The following is a 21,962-nucleotide window of genomic DNA, read 5'->3' on the forward strand; positions in this document are numbered from 1 at the left end:
TCCGTGCGCGGATTTCACAGATGCATCTTATGAGCTTTGAATTTCGATAACTGCAAGTACATATACGAGGTATATATTAATCTATAAACAGCGGGAATTAATATGTTCTATTGGACACGATTGTCTATAGTCACTTTGCGCGATAAAAATAAATCTGGAACAAGAATTACGTATATACATCAGATAGCATAGATGTGCTAATTTTATTATTTTTATAGACTTGATTGTCGAGTCAACTCGAAAGAAATTATATTATATTATAATCTCAATTTTTTTCACCAATAAAACATTTTGATCAAGATTCGGCAAATTTCGATTTTATATATTATATAGGACGGTAATTACCAGTTTTATTTGAAACTGAATACATCGTAAGATAACGGAGAACGGTGGTTTTAATACCCGCTTTTTTGCGACGCGTTATATGCCGTGACGGAAAAACCTGGCTTTTGCCTTTTGTCATGTTGATGCATGTGGTATGATAGTGTAGCGAGATACATATCCGTGTGATGCAAACAAAACTATTGAGCCTCGACCGATGCCCTTTAACGCATTGACTGCCCGGGCTTCTTTTAGTATAAAATTTGCATTTACGCCATATGGCGTGACGCGACAGCCTATTTGTAACCCACCGACCGGGGTGGAGTAACGAGAGCTCCTAAATGCCATCAAACCGAGAGTGTTAACCGCCGCAGGCTCGATATTTGCGTCACATGCTACATTAGCTTTGTACGTAAGGCAAGGTCGATGACGGCAGTCGCACTTTTCTGTCGACTTGTCAAAAATCCGGAGTGAATAATTAAGCGAACGATGTTGACGGGATTATTTACGATTGACATAAGTAATCGCACTTGTCAGTCCAACTAAAATTTTAATTTGTAAAAAAAAAACACTTGACAAAAACACTTAAGAACTAGATTTATTTCGATCCAATTTTATTTTTATGGAAATCATGTAAGACGTTTCAGAATGAACAGAAAATATTTCTTATTATAAGAGGATCTTTAACTTGAATCTACAATCAATGGGGTGATTTATTTAACAACCCCCTGTTTGTTTTATAAAACTTTTTCATATTAAATAAAATTGAACATTAGTATTTTATTGCAATGTTGTTTTCCGTGTTTTTCCTATATTGGAGCAAAAATTTCAAAAATTTTTTGCGCGTATGATTTTCAACTTCGCTCATTTCTCTGTTGTCGGTTCTGATAGAGAGAGATATATAAGGATTGGATAAATGCGATATACATATATATTTATGCATTATACAGAATCGGAAATGGAGATTCTCTCGTCGCGCACCCTCGTATGCGCGATTCGAATCGCGCAGGGTGTCGCGAATCGCAAACGCGCGGCCGCGCGATTTTGCGTTGTCAATCGGTTCGGAGTAATCGCAAAATTCCACGGTTCGCAATATTACAGAGTGCTCGGAACAGAACGTTTCTTCGAGTAATAAGTAACGCGATCCTCTTCGCGGGCACGGCCGGAAGAGGGAGAGGGAGGGCAGGCGGACGGGAGGAGGGCGAGTCGGACGACGGAGGGTATAGTTGGCTTGCCGGCGATAATGCGCTCCTCTGTATTCCGTTGCCGTAGCGCTTCCCCATATCGATATGTTTCCTCTCTTCCCCCTGCTCCTTCCCCGCGACACCCCCCGACCGCCCATTTGGCCCCGCGTGGAGATCAAATGGCTTCACCGATTCGCGTTATCCCCAATATTCTATTTTTATTTCGAAATCAAATTTCGCGACGGCCGTCGCGATCCGGGCGTACTTTTACGATTCTCTTTCTCTCTCCTTTCTCTCTCTCTCTCCTTCTCCCGGCGGGACGCCTGAGGATTCTACGTTCTCGGGAAAGCTCGTCGTGGCGGATTCGATCTCGATATTCGCCATTATATGAAGTGAGTTATCAGATATAACAGCGTATTGAAATGTCAAATAAACATCACCGTCAATGGTCGAAGTTATTAATGAATCTTCTCGAGTCGCGAGGCGTAGAGCATTGCACATTTCGCTTTTTTTGCGCCTCTTTCTATTTTCACGCGCGCTTTAACTTTACATCGCGAACATTCTCTATTGCAGCGTTCGAGTCACGAATCTCTGTGTGCGAGAGCACTTTCCCGTTAGAGCAGCTGCTCTTAATTCTCCGAGATGTACTCTCCCGCTCGCCCGGCGTCTTAATAGAAAAGAACTGTTTCTCTTTTATACGTTACCGTCCCCAATCGGGATGCTCCCGCGCGTTTATTAAAATACTCCCTGTTTAATTTCCACGCAACGTTCCGGTGTTTAGAACGCAGGAGGATTCTCTTTCTGTCAGTTCAAATACTGAAGAAATCTGATTATTAAAAAAGTATTTTACTAGATACTTTTCAGCGGAAAAATTGCATCATACATTTTTACAATGCGTGGTGCATAGGTATGCCATTCCTAATGTCAAAAAATGTATCCAATTATTACGCATAAATCTTTGCCTGTCTCATTTGTAAAATTCTGTCATTTTACGACTATAAGAATGATACAGAATCCATTTTTCGGTATCCAAAATCGTCGCTAAGATCCTTTCGGACATCTTTCTTCAGCTAAAAATATTCAGCGCTCGCCATCGCCGATGGGACGATGTAAATGCGATCAAAAATTTATGTTATTGTCTATCCTCGGGCCGTAAACGCCTTCTCGATCTCCTTATAAAATCCTTCCGAAAATGATTTCGCGCCCATGATGATAGAGAGATCGATGGAATTGATGTAGTTCGAGGGGAATCTAATAATCCGTCAGCACGGCCATCGCGAAAAGAAATATAAGTAATAGAGAAATATTAATACTTACGTAAAGTAATGCCGATAAAATTAACATTGATAAAAATTTAATCGGGTAATTTTCATCGATAACTTATAGGAACACAAGTATCGTTTATCGAATATATTTGAAGATTTGTGTTCTCTCTTTTATCTTTTGGAGGAAGGAATCATGTTTTATAGAATCTGTCTATTTATGAAATACAAGCTGTCCCTATTGAGAAATTGTTCCCAGTAGCAGTTACTCCTGATTTATGGAAATTAACTTTTTGCGAACGCGGACTGCAACTCTAATGCGAATTTCCGGAAACGGTACGATGTGCGTGACATGTGTACGCGAAGGAACGGTATATGTTAACGCACAGTGCCGCTAATTTAGACAAGAAACGCATTATGTAGAATATCTTTAGACGTCTCGATACGAGCGGTCGACTGACTCGATGATGAACACCGGTCAAACTAAATGCATCGAAACGATCCTCGTGGTGCGGCAAATAAACCTTCCACGATCATTCCTACGTATATTAATTAGAAACGTGTATAAAGAAATACATAAAAATAAATAATGCGATTGCACTAACGATATAGAATGTATTGAACGATATAAAATACATGAAAATTGTGCAACGCAAATCTATGTACTATGAATGTATTTACGCGATGTTTTTAAATTTATCATAAAATATTATTTATTAATTACTGTCGAGTATATGTATATTGTTATCTGGGATTAATTAAAGTATCGAAGTATAAATTAATATCACAATTTTATCACGTTTCAAACTTTTTTTTATTTTATTAAACTGAACATAATATGAACTTTTTTCACACGCACTTTTTGTTGCTCTATATTATAAATTAGCTCAAATAAATGCGTAGGTATACGAGCTTATATTTTCGGTGTCCTATATATTTTTGTATTGCGTTAATGATGTTAACTGGCGATATCATAGTGACTCAAAAATTAGCAAGAACGCCTCGCGTTCAAGGTGCAGAGTACCGTGCGTGTTCAAGCACGGAATGTGTACGTTTTGAAAATACCTGGCAGGGCCACTGTAAGCGTTCATCGGATGTGAGTGAAGCGACGTCATCGAAAAGCAATTATCGCATGCATCGTCGCGACCGACCCAAAAGCTATATAACGCGCGTCCGGTTTATTAAACGTCGACCGACGCAGTTTCTCGCCGCACCGCGATAATTGAGCTTACCGCGTTACAGCAAGCAGGGGGCATTACTTTCCTTTGCGCCGGTATCGAAATATTGGCCCCCCGGAAAAAGGTTCCTAATAATTTCCCGAGACCGGCCCATACAATTACGCGGCCCATAAAACATAATGGCGTCTCGGGCGCCCGTGTATACACCCCGATATAATTCCGTGCCGGCGATCTCGACGAGATCGTTCCGCTGGCAGGGTCGAGCGGAAGGAAGGGAAGGAGCGAGAGAAAGATGGATGGAAGAACTGAGGTGGGATACGCGAGACGAACGGAGAGACAAGATCCGAGCAACAGCGGCCGGGAAGGTAGCTTGGCAGGTTTGGCTGAAAAATAAAGTCGGTTTTATCGAGAAAGATTTGATTTGATTTGATTATATTTATGCCCTAGTCGAGACTTTAGGCAAATCTTGATACAATAATATTATATTATTAGAATCTATAAGAAAGAGAGAGAGAGAGAGAGAGAGAGAGAGAGAGAGAGAGAGAGAGAGATTGATTGATTGATATAATTTATTATGCCCAAGCAAAGGCTAAAGGGCAAACAGTAATATAACAGTTACAATATAATATTAGTGATTACAATTTACAATGCTAAAGCAGTTACAAAAATATAGCAGTTACAAGATGTTAAAGACAGAAGTTGATGTGAGTTTGATAGAAGTACAGTACTGTAATTACAAAGCATGTGCATGCTCTCTCTCATAAGGCGAGCAACCAATGATCCAGTATACAAACAATTGATAGGATGTTGAGTATGACGCAATAAAATATAACCAATTTCAATAATATACACTATAAAATTAAGAACTAACGCAACTTAATAAGTATAATAAAAATAGAATAAGATAAGAAGCAAGTAATACTAACCGAACTAAACAGTGTATATAGAACTAAGAACTAAGAGAGAGAGAGAGAGAGAGAGAGAGAGAGAGAGAGAGAGAGAGAGAGAGAGAGAGAGAGAGAGAGGGAGAGGGAGAGGGGGAGGGAGAGGGGGAGGGAGAGGGAGAGGGAGAGGGAGAAAGAGAGAGAGAGAGGCAGAGACAGAGACAGAAAAAAGAAAGAGAGCAGGACCGAGAGGCAAGCCGAGTCGGTGGAATCGCGGGCATTATGGAGTCAAGTACATGTGGGCCAATTTCGAGGGTACGCGATGTGGTGTGGTGTGGTGTGGTGCAGCGCGATACGGCACACTGATGGTGGTAGTGGGAGGTGAATGAAGGGTACGCCGTCTGCTGCCGTGATTTATCACGCCACGCCGCGCCGCGCCGCGTACATACACCGCCATGATGATACATGGCAGAGGCGGAGAAGCGGGGCAGAAGAGAGAGAGGGGGGGAGGAAGAAGGGGGGGAGAGAGACCTTCCGCCTCGTACTAATTGACGTCATCGATATTGGTATCCGTCGACGAGCAGATTACTCCGCCGTAAACAACTCGGCCCACCAACCCCCCAGTCACCGAGCCGGTCCCCCTCCGGTAGCTGCTGCTGCTGCCGCACATTCTGCCTGGACGGGGAACCACTTTGCCATCAGCATCAGCATCACCATCACCGCTATCGTACAGCGTGAATAGGGATACGCAGCGCACGTTGTGAGGCACGTTGCAATTCCGCGTGTACTGGTGACCCTATCCATAGCGTTTGCCCTTTGGAGGAGACACAGTCGTAGCGAAGGGCCCGAGCCCGTTTTGCGACGTGTAGTTTGATATCGTGTTTAATGTGTTGGGGATGCCGCTGTTTTCAATTAACTCGAAATGGTGCAGGATGTTTTGCTTAAAAGCAATGGCGAAAGGAAGGGAAGTTACTGAAGTAGGGTGAGTCGGTTGATTGTGTGGTAAAAGTGACGCTATGAATGTCCTCCAATTATAAGGTTGATACAACGCTCTAATGATGTCATTACAATTAAATAAATACTTATTATTTTTAATAACTTTTTAATTATTATTAAGTTTTATTTTTTCTAACGTACAGAGCGTAAAGCATTCATACGAATATTAATTTATTATATACTTTTATTAAGCAGAATTATATTATTCCTATACAGAAACATTCAAGGAAATTATATTAGAAAACTAATTTTTTAAGATTTATTTTAACCATCTCACATTATTTATATAAATCTTCGTCTTCTCCTAATGATTCTGTCCTGAGTTCAAAACACAGCACATTAGAAAAAGTTTTCGGTGAATTTATAGTCAACTTTTTTTAAATGGCATCTTCAAGTCCGAATCTACAATCCATTCAAATAGGATTCGTGCAATTCAGACAACTATTAGACCGCGCTTTAGAGATAAAGGACCATCCCCGCTCCCCCCCGCACACACTTCAACCAGCTCAACAAAGTTATAGTCTATCCAAACACTCCCTTCCGCCGTATCCGCAATCGCCTCGATAAAGAGAGAGGCTGCAGAGACCGCTGACTTTCCGTCGCGGCAATGAATCGCGACTACCACACCCCCGGCATCATCTGTACAAGAAAGTATCTAATCCCCCTGATTCACTGTCGATGCCATCGCTATACACAACCCTGTCCAACTCCCTCCCTCTTTCTCTCTTGCTTTCTCTTTCTCTGTCACTATATCCTCGAACAACCCCCCGTGCTCGCTCGCTCTCGCGCTCTTCATCGCCCTCGAAGCTACCCCTCTATCTCTCGTTCTCCCTCGTGATACACGCTCCGATATATGAGAGAGATAGAGCCCGCCTACGAAACAGGGGCGCCACGGTCTTTAACTCGCAAATGCCCCGCGTTCACTTTGCCGTATTAGATTCTAATAGGGGGACACGCGCGCTAGCTGAGGGGGTCATTCATGCTAAAAGCTCTTCGTCTCGTCTCGTCGCGTCGCGTTGCACTTGACTTGCCTTAACTGAGTGTTTACGCGGTGGTCCCTGATTAAATCGTGCGACGGACATCATTGCCAATTTCGACAATGACGAAATTATACCCATTCGATCGCGCTATTCATTAGACGCGTGACGAAATTAATTAATCCGTTTGAGGAAATATTCTATAAATGAATTGTATATGTATATAATTGTATCAAGCATATATTTTGATGCGGAATTCCGAAGAATTAACGATGGCAATTTTTTCAAACAAGTGTTCGTGATATTTAATTTAACTTAATTTTCTTTCTTTTTGTAGACAATGATATTTACAATTTAGAAGGAATAAATATGTCTCTCGAGGAGAAAGTTATCACTATGTTAAAAATTAACGCTTGTTGGTTTATTATAATAATTAAACAATATAATATATCTTCAATGCAATAAAACAATATAATATATATATAACAACATAATATATAATAATGTAATAATAAAAAGGTTCTACAGACCTGTAGTGATTTTAAATTCAATGTTACACACATGTCGCGTACAAAATACTATACGTACGTATGTGTGTGTGTATGTGAGACACCTGTATCATTTATTAGCTCAGATTACGCATATACATCACCGGTAAATATTTCATCGCAAGAATTTATGCGAACACCGACCGCGCGCATTACGGAGAGACGCTCCTTCCCGTGTCGTTCCGTGAGAAGGATATGGGAGTCACATTCGTGCAACGACGTTCGGTTGATCGAATATATTAACGTGCGGGCAATTTGTACAACCTGACGGATATAACCCCGTGAACCATCGGTGGCAAAATGTATTCCGGGAGATTACATCTCCCGAAATCCGCACAGTCGCGCTATTAGGCGAACAAAAAAGGAAAAAAAAGAGAGAAAGAATCGCGCGCGCGCGCGTTCTCTCTCTCTCTCTCGCATGCCCCCATACGGACGCGGGCGTCGGTAAAGTATACGTTTCGATAATGAAAAAGTTATAAATCTGGAATTGTGAAATGGCGGGCCGGTATAAATCTTCATCGGGCAGCGCTGCCAAATCCCTTCGTACCGCGTAAATCCCTTTCCAATATTGAAAAAAGTGATAGGTCCAGTATGTAATGATCCGGTATTACCCGAAACCGCGAGGGAACGGTATCGATCTATCCTTGATATTCCGCGCGCATCGATCGCATCGTTCTCTACATCCTCCCGCGTATCCCAATTATAAGATACCACCCTCGAATAAAACAACCATTTCGCGCACAGTCGCAATGCCGCGCCGCGCGAGCGCAGTTACGCGATTTCTTTAATTTCGGACAAGCGACAGATTTATTGAAATCTTTCGTATACGCTTTTTCTCCCTTTTTTTTTTATGACAAAGCAGGTTGCGAATTCTTGGAATCGATTCTATTAGCGGATGATCTCGTTTTCGAAGAAAGTTGAAACATTTAGATCGAAATTTCTCGCGTAGGGGTGAAGCCGCTGAATGTGTATAAAGCAACAGCTGTAATCCAGTCGATATCGCCATTTTTCCCCCCTATCATACAGATATATATTATGTTATACCGCAGATAGTTTCACGATTGCCGCTGAGAAACTTTAAAGGAAATCGCACGATACCGCGAGATAACGCGGGATTCATCGGGGGTGTTGATGTAAACAACCCCTCTCTTCCTCCCGATCTTTTTTTCCCAAGTCAGCCGGTCGCGCAAAAGAGTACGCGGGTATATATTGTCGTAATATTTCGAAAAACGCGCCGGCACTCTCCGAGATCCGGTGGCAATCTCGCCCTCGAAGATGGCATATACGCGGAGGTGAATCGCCTCTTCCCGAGGAAATCCGAGGTAATTGAATGCTAACCCTCCTCACCCCCGCGGCGCGATCCCTCGCCCCGCGCGCTCTTGTTCCGCGCAACTCCTCCTCGTCCACCCTCCGTGTCGCGTCCCTCGTCTACCCCCCTGGCCACCCCAACCCCCGTGGGCTTCAGGGGGCGCCACGCTCGCACTCTCGCTCCCCCTTCGCCATCACTCACCGACACAGACTTGTAGCTTTCAATAAAAATGTAAATATGGCGGCGTAGAACGAGCCAATGACAGCGCTACATCGACGCCCGAGTCCGCGAGGGATAGATAGATAGAGAGAGAGAGAGAGAGAGAGAGAAAAAGAAAGAGAGTGAGACAGAGAGGGAGAGAAAGGGAAAACCCTGCCCTACAGCAGGGGTTGAGGGTTTCCAAATGGGAAGCTTTCTCTCTCTCTCTCTCTCTCTCTCTCTCAGAGGGTCGAAGATGGCGAGAGAAGAGGAAGAGGAGGAAAAGAGAGACGAAGGGTGAAGAGGAAAGCTTCTACTCGGAGCGGAACGCCGAAGGTGGATGGCGAAGAGGCGGAGGAGCTTGCGGGGGGCCAGAGAGATGCCCGGGGAGGAAGAAGAGCGGAGTGCGAAAGCTTACTCTCTCTCCCTCCGTCCTTTCGCTTACCGTCACCGCGGCCTCACCCGAGTTTCACCCGTGTCTCACCCGGTGTTCCCCGTTCTTCTCCCTTCCGGTGACGGTGAGAGGGTAGCGAAAGGGAGAGGGGGGACGCACCGCCGGCATCCGCGAGAGAGCGACGCCGAGGATGACGCAGGTGCCGCAAAGCTTGACACGTCTCCGGCTGTTTTGTCACCTTCTTTTATCCTTCGAACTTTTTTACCGGCTACCTCGTTAGATGCCCTCCCTTCCCGCCTCCTCTGTTCGCTCCCTCCCCCTTTCTCGCTCCCCGTGCCTTCCCTGCCCCGCGGGCGGGGCGCGTTGATGGAGTAAGCCGGGCAACGAGCAGAACGTATTTTAAAATCGCGCCTCCGCGCGCGAGCGAGCCGCTTTTTGCGGGAGCCATCGTGGAAGGGCCCCTCTCGGGGCGTCGACAGGCGATCGCGGGCGGATTTCTTTTTTCGGAGAGAGATTTTTCGGTCGCGGATTACTTCGCAGCGCGCGCGGATTTGCGTTTCCCGCGTCGGGGCGATGCTTTGATCGATCTCTCGGTGTCAGCGGCGAACTCGAAGACAAATGTCTCCTCGCCTTCTTTTTCACGAAGGGATACTCGCGATATGGTTTTGACGAGTGTCGAGATATTTACAATGTGAATCACGTAAAACCCTTATATCTATTGTATTGGCCTATCGCTCTTGCAAAGTACCTCTCGTCAAATATTAAAAACAAAAAATATTAAACCTCTTTTCCATACAACCAAACATCTAAAAAGAGATATCAAATATCTTTAAATTCGGAGATAAACGTAAAGGATTATATTCTTCTTTTAGAAGACGTGGCAATTTTTAAACAGCGAAAAACAGAAGTCTCAGAAAGATCGAACAAAAATGTCATTCGCGTCAATTCGCCGAATGTACAGTGAGAGTGCAGTAGCGGAGATGTTACCTTGACTTGGGATTCCGACATCCCGAGGGCGTACGCCAATTTGGCGCGCTCCGGGCCGGCTAGGTACTTAGTCTGCTCGAAGGTCTTTTCTAGAGCGAAGATCTGCTGTCCACTGAACGTGGGCCTCGTGTGCTTCTTCTTGCCTCCCTCGTGTTCCCCGGCGCCGCCGCCCGTGCCCGTCATCGCTTGCTGACAGCCCAGCTGTTGCGACACTGCAACATTCGCGTCACCCGATGAGTGGCTCCTGAATATCCGTTTCGCTTCGCTGCGAATGGAGTAATTAGCCTTGGTCAATAGCATAGGGCGGCGTTCTGTTTAATTTAACCTAAGACGTAGCGTTCGAAGCGAGAGAGATTAAGAGAAGAGATCATAATGGTCACTTTAAAAATACAGTCGCATCTAACAGATTGAAACATTTATTATTCCGCTTTTTTCAAGCTTCTGAAAATCGCCATCCACTGCCAAATTATTTTTTATAAATAACTGTGTACTTTTTTCTTCGCATGCTGATATATTAGTCATTTAACAGAAAACACCGATTCTTGGAACAGTTGAAATAAGAGGCGTTGAATTCGATATAGTCAAAAAAGTCACAACGGAATTTTAATGTCACACCTACGACGAGCCGATTGTAAACTTTTATTGCGTTTTCGAGCAATTGTGTGCATCCGATTGTGCGTGCCGTCGTGCGGGCATTCTATCGGGCCCCTCATGATCTCTTTTTCGATTCGTAGAATTGAAGGGGAAACTCCAAGTTCCATCTGTGACTTTCGTCATGACGAGTCATAGGGAAATATCGTCATATTTTACTTTGTTATATACTAACATCAATACCTTGGATTATTGATAAGCGAAGATAAGATGCATACATGGGGCAAGTGCATGTAACCTTAATAAATTTGATTTCGTTATATTGCTATAGTATGCTAATTATACAGCGCAATGAAATTTATTACGATGATGCAACGCTGTTATATATGCACTTGCCCCATATACACACTTACCCCCATTTGTTTTACGTAGGAAAAATATGTCTGCGATATATCTTGGAGCATAATTAGCTTCCGTGTTATAACCGTAAGAAGTATTTCATTTTAACCGCAGTTCGAAGTTAATTCGCCGTATTCCGGGAATTAATTACGCGGTCCTTATAACGTTGGTATAATTATTGCCGCAGACATTTAATATTTCTCTCTTTCATTCGGCTCGCGATTACAGCTGACTGATTTTTCTACGATATGTCTTCTACTTCTTCAATTATTTATATTTTAATTACCGACGCAAATCAGTCTGGGCGAATATTTAAAGCAAACTAATCTGTCTTTATATATTTGCAGCTCATATACTGTTCTGATATTTCGATAATTTAATTTCATTAATTTAATTATTTTATTTATAGTTACACAATATTTACAATCTTTAAAAAATTGCAGACTAGGAATATATATGAAACGATATAAGTGTCATTTTTTTCCTTCATATTTTTCATATTTTTTTCACGAGCGCATTAATTGTAAGGTACTTATTCTCAACACCATGCATATGAATACTTTATATTCTTATCTCTAAACAACCAAAATCGATTACATTTTAGATTATATATTACTCTTTTCTCCAGTTTATTTAAAGCTGGTTTTTTTTAGACAATTATATCATTTAGAATTTCTAATCAACGATTATTATCGAGCGTCAGCGTCAACAGCATCATCTAGAAAACCTTCATAGATTAAACGACTTTATCTCATTTGCGTCGGCTGATTATTTTTAATCTCGGTCACACTCGGTCGAGCCGTCCAAAGTCTTAATTAGATCGGAAAAAAGAGGCTCGAGAAAATTTTCGAGGGTAATCGAGAGGGACAGTCGAGGGGGACGTCTTCTGCGGAAAGACGAGGGGGCCGCACACGGTCCGATGCGGCATGTGGGCGCGTATATACAAGGGGGCGAGAAGCGAAAGGGACTCGGAGGGGAGGGGGGGTATAGTATAGAAGGAAGGGTCGGCCGCGCAGGGTCGTCGTGACGCGGTACAGTGTGGGTTGTGGGACTTTAATTTAATAAAGCAATTTGTAACGGAATACGGAACGAGGCAATAATGGCCGGTCGGCGGGGAGGGTTCTAATGAGCTGCTTACCGCACTCCAACCCCGGGTTGCCTTCGACGGCGACGGGGCTGGTGTATACGTTTCTCCGCCGCGTTGGATATCCCCCCATTCGTCCTACTAAGCCGCCGTGCATATCTCCGCGGCCGCCTCCGCAAAACGCGATAAGTCCGCGTTTTTATCAAAATTTGTATGCGCCGCATACGGCGCGCCGCGGGATTTTCTTTCGCGGTGTAATTTCAGACTTGTCTCTCGCGAGACAAAGCGTTATCAGTGTCATTGGCGATGGCGTAATTTGTCAGGGAACTTACGAGAAACGATCGAACTCTTGATTGAGCACGTGACAATTAAATTCGGATTTTAATTAATTGTGAAAAATTTACTAAGACGTCAAGATAAAATTCCAACATTAAACTTAAAATTAAATAAAAGCACGTGATATATACGTTTATATATATAGTTATTTGGACATTCATGATATCAGGAATTTTTCACAAAAAATGATGAACGATTCATTATGATATATTTTGTAACATATATATATAATATGTTAAGCAAAATATACACACACATATAACGAAGAAATATTGCGTTTCCAAACGCGAGCTTTTTAATTAAAGTACTTTCTTGATTTTTTTAAACAAGCCGGATGTCCGGTTGTGTCCGATCGTTCCGACGATTTATTGCCCGGCTCTTTCCGCAAAATATTTTTTTCACTCGGGAATTTGGGGACCTGTGGTATAAAGTTTTAACCCATCTATCGATCATGCCGTCCAATTTCAATTGAATCCGCCCGCACCGTTTCGCGCGCGAGAGGTTTTTCCCGCAAAGAACTAGTTAATACAATAAATGAAATAAACGATCGTTTCCGCGCCATTCAAATTCCTGTGTGTTCAGATTATATACGCAACACGATGTTGTTTTTACGCAAACAAAATCCACGAAAAGAGACTCGTCCGCTCGGTCGCTGAGTCGTTTTTACGCATCACGTCGATCAAAGGACTATTTGTCTTCGGCACGTGGTCATATCTGTCGAAGGTATCATCCTCCGCTACGCCAACGTATTCCGGATTAATCTTTGTAGCGTGTCGCGGGCATGATAGAGGATGGGCGAGGAGAGGGAAGGGAAGGACCATAATTTAATCAGCCGATTTAGAGTGAACAAGTGACACGCGTGTCGCGGCCGGTGTATGCGAGCGAAATCGCTCCGGATAATGCGTATATATCGATACCGCCTCCACATATACATGTGTAGCCATCGCGTGCGCGCGCGCGCGCGCGCACGCGCGGCATCGCCGCCGCGGATAACGCTCCGATGTCCGATTAGACGAAGTATCGGCACGGCAAATTGATGCGTCCGCCCGCACCGTGTCGATGTAAATCAGCGGCAGGTGACCGTATCGGGCGTGAGCGCGCGCGGCGTTTCAAAAAAGAGGAACGATCAAAAACGAGACACCGTCCGGCCATTCGTAATATTCGTTATCGGCGAACGGAAGTCCGGGTGCGAGGCTCGGCCGCGCTCGATTGCTCGATTTATACGGGGTGAGCGACCCCCCTCGCGCGCGCACACGCGGTGTCACGGGCCGTTTTATCCACCCGAGAGTTCGGGGCGAAACAAATCATTCGTGGTAAAGATGCGTCGCGATTCGGATATAGAGAGAGAGAGAGAGAAAGAGAGGGAGGGGATCGATAGGATAGTTTCAATTATTTTTTTTTTTAGTGCAGTATCAGAATTTATTCTTGTTCGAGCGCTTGTGGCTGCTGTTTCCACTTAGGAATTCTAAAGCTCCGAAAAATAAATTTTATTATTAAACTAACAATAAGACAGTGTTAAGTTATACTAAAAAAATATGCCCCTTTAATTTAGCGTCTGATTGTCCTCATTAAAGGATTGAGCAATATTTAGAAATAATGGCAGGTAGACACATGCAATAAATAATATATCTCTTTATTTAATCTGTAAGTAAAATTTTTTGAATCACAATACAATATTACAATATTAAGAGAAATAATTTTCGAGGCAAAACGTTTCGACGTCAAATGTACTCCATCAATCATAATTATATTCAAGTGGATATTCAGCGCGATGCTTTTGTGTCGGAATAAAAAGTCCGGGATGACGTAGGGCGATGGTCCGTCACTTCGACGTAATTGAATCGGATATCACTCGACTTCTAGAAAGCATGATCGGGCGCTCTCTTGAAAAGGGGCTGCTCGCTCCATCGACGACCTGAGTAATAACGACGCGCATCGAGTCGACTGACGTCCGGAGAGGAATGCTTTATCGAGTGTGCAAAGTGTGTTGTCACCAAAAGTAAATGGATGCTTAGTTAATTCGAGCTAACGAGACTTCCCCGTCGCCGCACTGGTATAGCGCGAGATCCATTAACGGTGATATTGGCGCCGATCGAAGGGTCACGATCATTAGCGAGACTCGCAAGAAAGAATGTATTGCAAATAAAATTACCTCGATCCTTCCATGTAGATAATATTCGGATAACGAAGAAATTTAAAGCAGTAAGAAATAATACAAAAATTGGAACTGAAATGATTAATCATGATATAATGCTTAATTTCAAATATTCTAATTATTTATAACTATTAAAATTTATATGAGACTCTGTGCATAAAAATAACTTTTCGGAAGTGATGTAAATTTTTTGAGAAATCAATCGTCGAAGGGCTCTTCTTGATTTCTACGCCGAGACGACGGCGACGTACCCCGTGAAACGCACTCGCGAAAAGTTATTGTGGAAGTCTGATCGCGGTCGGCTTCTTCCTGCTAGGGTGATTCGCTCTCCATGGATATATCGTGAGTAATAACAATATACATCGGCCGGCATGGACCGCCGCTGGAATCTCGTCGCGTCAGCGACGTTTTCATTACCGGGTTCGCTTACGTGACGCTTACCCGGGTGAGTTTCGTGTCCATAAAGCCCACCAAATGAGGAGGCGAGGAGAGACAGGAGACTGGTGAGCGCGAGGGGAAAAAAGGGGGGAAACACGGAAAAGAACGGGCGATGACGGCGTGAAAAAAAGTGTGGAGAAATGAGAAGGAAAATACAGGAAGGAGTGGCAGAAATAACATTGTGCGTCGTGGATATCTAAACAGAAATAAGGTGCACGATATCCGACGTTCTCGTTATGGGAATGAGAACGAAGGGAAGGACGTGCGGATGGATAGATGATGCCCGTCATTTTCACGAGAGGTTCGTGTTTTATGCATAGGATAGGATTTTATGCTACACGGGAGTGAAATCGGAGTGTTATGAGGGGATTTTATGCGGGAAATCTTGTGCGTGGATTACAAATTAATATCAGTTTTAACGTTAAAACTTCTGTTTATTAATTAATATTGACATAGGCTTAGAGAAACTTTTTGTAACGCTACAAAGTTCTGTGATATTAAAAATATAAAATACTGTAACAGTAAAACTCCACAACGAAAATATTAATTGAGATTATAGAAGGTCTAAATATTTTCTTTAAAGTTTCAAAACCGTGCCCCATTTAAAAGATTAATATAATTAAAAAATTCTTGATATATAGGAATGCCTTTGTAAATATAATTCTTCTTTCCCTCCCTAAAGCCGTAATCACACTACGGGTTGCGGGTTCGGTTACGGGTTGAGGTTACGATTGAGTGTTGGAAACCAACCAATCAGAACGAACCAGTCCACCGGCTGAGTTGCAGGTTACAATTTAGACGTGAGCCTATTTGATCAATCTGCAACTATGTTAACCGTAACGCCAACAGCAACCGAGCCCGCAACCCATAGTGTGATTACGGCTTAACGCAGGTTCAAAACTAGAGTTCCCTATACAATTAAAATCTTTCTAATTACTTTCGAAAAATTTTTGATACAATTGATACAAATCATAAATACTTTAATCAATTTAGAGCTCCTGTTCTTAATTAGCTATACGAGTCTTATGTCTCTAACAAAAATCGAGACGATTATTGTTACTGCTAGCCTCTGCCAGGTGCGAGGAAAATAAGGATGACGGGAGCAGGAAGGATGGAAGTCGGTCCGGGCTGGCTTATCCCGGGTATAGTTGTAGGTATCCCGGATATATATATGGTGCGGAGGCATAAATAGACGACGGTTCCCGCGGCGATCGTTCGGCGATGCCTCGTGAGGGCCATGAGCCGATCAACGTTTCGCCCCGGAATATAAAATATACCGGGTAGCCGGTGTAACTCTTACGTTACGTGCGAAGGGGAGTGCACGCTGGTCCCTCTGTCCCCTCCTCCGTCGCCCCACGGGAGGAGGATTCCGACGAAGGGGGCGAGGAGGTATCCACCGCAGCGTGTACCGTTGGGCGGTAGAAAAGGCAGGCGCGGATGCCCCGATGCCGCAGTTAAAATATTGCCGGAGTTATTCGCGCGAGTGTGGAAAACGTAGCGCGCGGTAGAGGAGGAGGAGGAGGAGGAGAGGCAACGGGGAGAGCGACGGAGATGGGGCGGCCGACGGCCGGCGGCGGTCGCACCCGGGGGTTGGGGGCCAGGGTTGATATTGAATATGATGATATCCCAGACCCGACGCCGCAGCGGACTACCGCTACCACCCTCTTATTCGCCCCCCACGGTTCGTACGACACTCTCTTCCTCTTTCTCCTATGTCACTTTCTCTCTCTCTCTCTCTCTCTATCTCTCTCTCTCTATCTCTCTCTCTTTCCTTTTGCCGACATGCCGCACGGCGGCAGTGAGCACACCCGAAACACACACGCGCCCACACACGTGCCTCCACACGGTGTGTCCACGCCCGCGTTCCACACGCTCTTCTTACGTTGCGACGCGGCCGCGGCACATGTGCCGTCCTGTCCCCCATAGAGGGTTGATGTATCGTATTGTCTTTCCACCGTCTCTCGCCTTCACTTGCCGTTGCTCTCCGTCTCCGTCGTCCGTGTCCGTCGAAAGGGGAACCAGACGGGACGTCACGTGTTCCTTCACTTTGTTTGTGATTTTTTTCTCTCTTTTTCTCTCTCTCTCTTTCTCTCTCTTTCTCCTCTCTCTCTCTCTCTCTCTCTCTCTCTCTCTCTCTCTCTCTCTCTGCGGTGCCCTTAATCGTCTTCTCGTAAGGATGGGGGTGTATACACGGCAGCCGTACTACCATCGGGAATGTCCCGGTATGTATAACGGGGGGATCCCGCCGGCTAATTGAGCGTGAACCGTCCAAGTGCCCGAGGGAGTGCGAAGGGAGTGTGTCGGCACTTGATAACGATCGGGATCGACCTGCTGCGATCGGCGTGCCCGGTGCCTACACGTAAACGCGATGATCGTATTAGTCTCATATAACCTAGATATGAATGGCCAAGTTCCACAGATGTTCTAACTCGTAATTTGTAACGTTTTATTGAGAGGTTCGAATATATACAAGGGAGCAGTCAGATAGATATCGAATTTAATAAACCTACTTTAATATATGATTGACAAATCTAATAAATTATGATTGTCTGAATAATCATCCGTACGTTGAGATCAAAATGCCTTGCATAATATTATTTTTTATTCGACTTAAAAATGCTCGTATATCTTCCTGATTTTGATTAAATAATTTTAATTAAATACGATAAATCCGGAATTAATTATGCGCTTTCGAATCGAACATGAAAAATTTTGAAATGACCTACCTCATTTAGCTACTCATGCGTCCGTTTCTTTGCCACAAAATTGCATGTAAAAGATGATGTATATTAGTGTAAATTGGGAAGTAATAGATTACACGAATATTTGCAATTCAATTAGTAATTAGTATGCGTTGCATTACATTGATGAAACTGTAAACTCGATAACTCGATTTAATTTTAAATTCAACGTTCAATATCCCTCGCGGCATTCACTGCACAATTTCGTCTAGCTAGCTGGTAGAAATTTCATTTTTCTCGAAATTATTCTACATAATTCCAATTGTATATACTGTATGCAATTCCGTAAATTTCCAATTATATATATAATAGGCCAAACAATTATATTTGCTTGGTTTATATATTGCAATGGCAGTAATTATTCCGTTATTCAGCGCATAAAATTACTTTATTTTCTAACCACATTTGAAGATTCCAAGGGAACTAAAATCCTGATAATTCTCGAGCAAATTAAGTAACATACGGCAAAAGGGCTATTGGAGATGTGTCTTTTCGAGTGGTCAAATTTTCCGTTTGTGTGTCATCTAACGTCAGTGTCTCCGTTCAGATTGAGGGTCCCCCCCTTCGTCCTTTTCGTGGCCGCGGGCCCTTCGCTCCACGACTTCCTTTCCCGCGCTCTCCGCGCGCGACGATGGTTTCCACGCATTTTTTAAATTCCTCCCCGTAGGCGACCCACGCCGAGAGAGAGAGTCGCTTCAAACGACTTTCCGGGGACGCCGTTACAAACGGAGACACGTTTGGCAGCACGTGTTTCTTCACTTCGGCCCTGTGATTTTCCTGCCGCGAAAGCAAACACGCGCAGCTGTCAAACCCGACGGTGCCCGGGGAAAGGTAACGAAACATCCGCAGGCGGTTGAGACGTACGACAATGCGCGTATTTAGAAGTAATGATAATACGTCCCTCTATTGCCGAAGGAATAAGATGCTCGAAGAAATGCTCGAGTAAGATAAAAAGATGAAACGTATATAAGAGAGAGAGAGAGAGAGGAAAGTACTGTACGTTAAGAGGCGTACGTTAAGAACAATAAAGTTTGGCAAGTGAGGCATAATTGGATAGTTGAGCATCTCACTCCAACAAACTTTTGTAACCAATAAACTTTGAATTAGTTGTGAATATCAAAACGGTATTTTTTCCATATATGTAATGTTATCATATGTATATGTATACATATGTATATAAGAGATGTATATAGTATGCGAAAGATATTGGACTTACATGTGTGTAACCTTGCCCGCCATGCGAGAGGATCGCTGACTAGTCCCTGAAGGCCCGGCCAATAGACAGCGGTGTGTCGTGGTTCCGCTCTTTGTTGAAATTGACCGATACCTAGGGAGATATACAAATGAACACTTACGTATATTACGTGCGAATTTTTTACTTAAGACCGGTTATTTCGCAGTCTGCGCGAATCAATGGAGCCGCACACTTTTCCCAGACAATCTTTACGACGTCTTTCAGTCATACGTGCTATCTAGGTTCTCAATATTCCGCTTACAAATAATAAGTAACACCAGCAAGCCCTCAGTTGGTCCACAACAATACTAACTAATTCCTTTTCTAAGATACAAAAGAAATATAATTGCAAATTGAAAATAATGTGTTAAGTTTTAATCTTCTAAGAAATCTCAGCGAGATGCAGAAAATATGTGTGATCGTGTGGTACTTTTCTTTCTTCTTTTCCTCGAAAAAAAAAAAGCATCGCGTATGACATTAATATAACTATTCGCGATATTAATAATGGTTGATCTATATTTAACTGATATTGGGATTAAACGCAGCGGGCATAACATATGCTTTGGTTCGTCGTCGTAGATAACGATATTGGATTTACGATAATTCAGATAGCAGCGCATATTGAAGTAATAATCGAAGGAAGCCGTAAAATGCACAACGGCGAGATGTAGAACGGGCGCGCATTTACTGACCGAGTGAAACAGCTTCCTCGGATCGATGTCGGCCAAGTCGTCCCGTTTTCTCCACCGTAAACCGCTTTATTAAAGCTTCAGTTTTTTTTCCCTCCCCGCTCGTTTCCACATCTACGCGATTCATTTTACATTTTTATCATACGCTATTTTCATACAACTCGCATTCGCCCGGGATATGCAAGCGGAATTTAAATGCCGCAATTTTATAAGCCACGCGACCTCGCGACAGATTTCAATCTCGCTCCTTCCCCTTTTCCCTCCTCCCCGCCAAATAATTAAAACGTCAAATTGAGAAAATTCCGAACGTCCGTTATTGTATTACAAATAGTTACAATTTTATTTTAACTCTCTTGCGAATCATTGATCCTTTAGGTTTCGATTGGTTGAGAATGGCATGATAATCGACACTGTATATACCTAATTTGAATAATGTAATTCGTGTTAGAGGTATCGAGAGAGAGAGAGAGAGAGAGAGAGAGAGAGAGAGAGAGAGAGAGAGAGAGAGAGAGAGAGAGAATGACACAGACGAAATGGAAAAAAATTGTTAAAAGATCTCCAGGCATTTTCGTTTCGCCTCAGGACCCGCTGGTTTAGCTCGGCGGAAATTCGTATCTATACACCCGAATCTGGTGTTTTAGTCGAGATTATCGGCAACCGCATACTCGTGCACACGCACACGTGACGCCAATTCGATTCGCAGCCTCAAGGGAGGTAGGTACCGCGGCAACTCTCCGCCGTGCGGAGACCTTAATGATCCGACCTTTCGAACGCGAGAAATTAGTCGACTTAAGCCGGGCTCTATGCGAGGTAATGGTGGCTGAGATATCGAATCCGTAAATATCGGTCGTCGGGATCCGACGGACTTTTTGCGCGGATTAAGGGAGATCAAATTGATCTCTCTCTCTCTCTCTCTCTCTCTGACCGATCGAACCGCGCGAATCGAATAAGACACGGCGGAATTATATCATTGTTCGCCTTTCCAGGAATTATTATTATCTTATCTTATCGTCTTTGTGAAAAAGACGTGAGACTTACGTGCATTTGTGCATATTTCTGAGAGTTTTTATACTTTCAAAAGCAATTATACTTCTTTCAATAAATTAATTCTGTTATCACATCATTTATATTTTCTAATTAATTTTAAAATATAATTTTTTGATTAATTTTATGATTGTACTTCTTATTAATTAGAAAAGTTGATGGCAATGATTTAAATTTCGTTTGTAGACCGAATTTATTATTTATGTTTTAGTACGTCGGGCTCGAAATGATTAATTCACAATTATTAAAATATTTAAAAGACCATCGCTTTAATTTGTCCATCAGGTTATTAATGAGAACGTATTTTTATTGAACAATCAATTTCTCACGAGTCTCTCTTCGTGAATCTTATACGCAGAACTGTATCAATGTGTGTGTGTCGTCGGTTTCGCTATTGAGAACTTTACAGGATGTATATATATGTTCGTAGTATAATTTTGGAAAGTTATTTACACCCACGTTTGATTGATCGTTATCATACAATGGGCCCCGTATTCCCGCAATATTTCATCGGGGACATTCACGGACGACGCTTTACTAAAGAAAATCATCTAACGATCGGCGACATCGTCGTCCGCATTCAAAAATTAGCCATAATCGCGATTGAGAGCGCTGCAGCTCCCGGTTGCGTGGGCACGTTTAATTCGTTTCAGTTGCGTGTTTCTACCGGCCGTCTACGCTTGTCCATCCGAACAATAAAGCGCCATTTCCATTTTACCGTCGACGACGGCGAGAACGGGAATGAGAATAATGGGATACGCGCGATACGGCCGTCCGATCGCCGCTCCTTTTGTCCGTTACGCCGAAATCAGACGGAATTTATGGGATCATAAATGGCTTAACCCCTGCGCGCGGCGCTCATCAACAAAAATATCCGCGATCATGCTCTTTGTCCGGCGGGGCCCACGTGGCCGGGGCCCGGCGAGGGAAAGGAGTGGAAAGGTGAGGTCTTCTCGATTCTCAAACGGGGACCCCCGGCACGCGCTTTTACGACGCCTCGTTCGAGAACGCCG

At 43.5% G+C, this 21,962-nt stretch overlaps 2 protein-coding genes across 3 annotated transcripts in view; one reads left to right on the forward strand and one right to left on the reverse strand.

Moving 5' to 3' along the window:
- LOC143901837 (uncharacterized) overlaps positions 1-21,962 on the forward strand; it is a 107,206-nt gene that overhangs the window by 70,758 nt on the left and 14,486 nt on the right. The gene's annotated exons all lie outside the window — the stretch shown is intronic.
- The window catches only part of Hgtx (HGTX homeodomain transcription factor), a 40,558-nt gene that overhangs the window by 9,909 nt on the left and 8,687 nt on the right, over positions 1-21,962 (reverse strand). Inside the window, exons 2-3 of the mRNA XM_077414418.1 lie at positions 19,199-19,309; positions 10,239-10,450 (exon numbers count right to left, since the gene is read on the reverse strand). Coding sequence (XP_077270544.1) covers positions 10,239-10,450; positions 19,199-19,309 — 323 coding nt within the window. The remainder of the gene's footprint in view (positions 1-10,238; positions 10,451-19,198; positions 19,310-21,962) is intronic.

This window comes from Temnothorax americanus, unplaced genomic scaffold (assembly GCF_048541705.1).
Source record: "Temnothorax americanus isolate GAGA-0224 unplaced genomic scaffold, ASM4854170v1 Scaffold10, whole genome shotgun sequence".
Classification (NCBI taxonomy): Eukaryota; Metazoa; Arthropoda; class Insecta; order Hymenoptera; family Formicidae; genus Temnothorax; species Temnothorax americanus.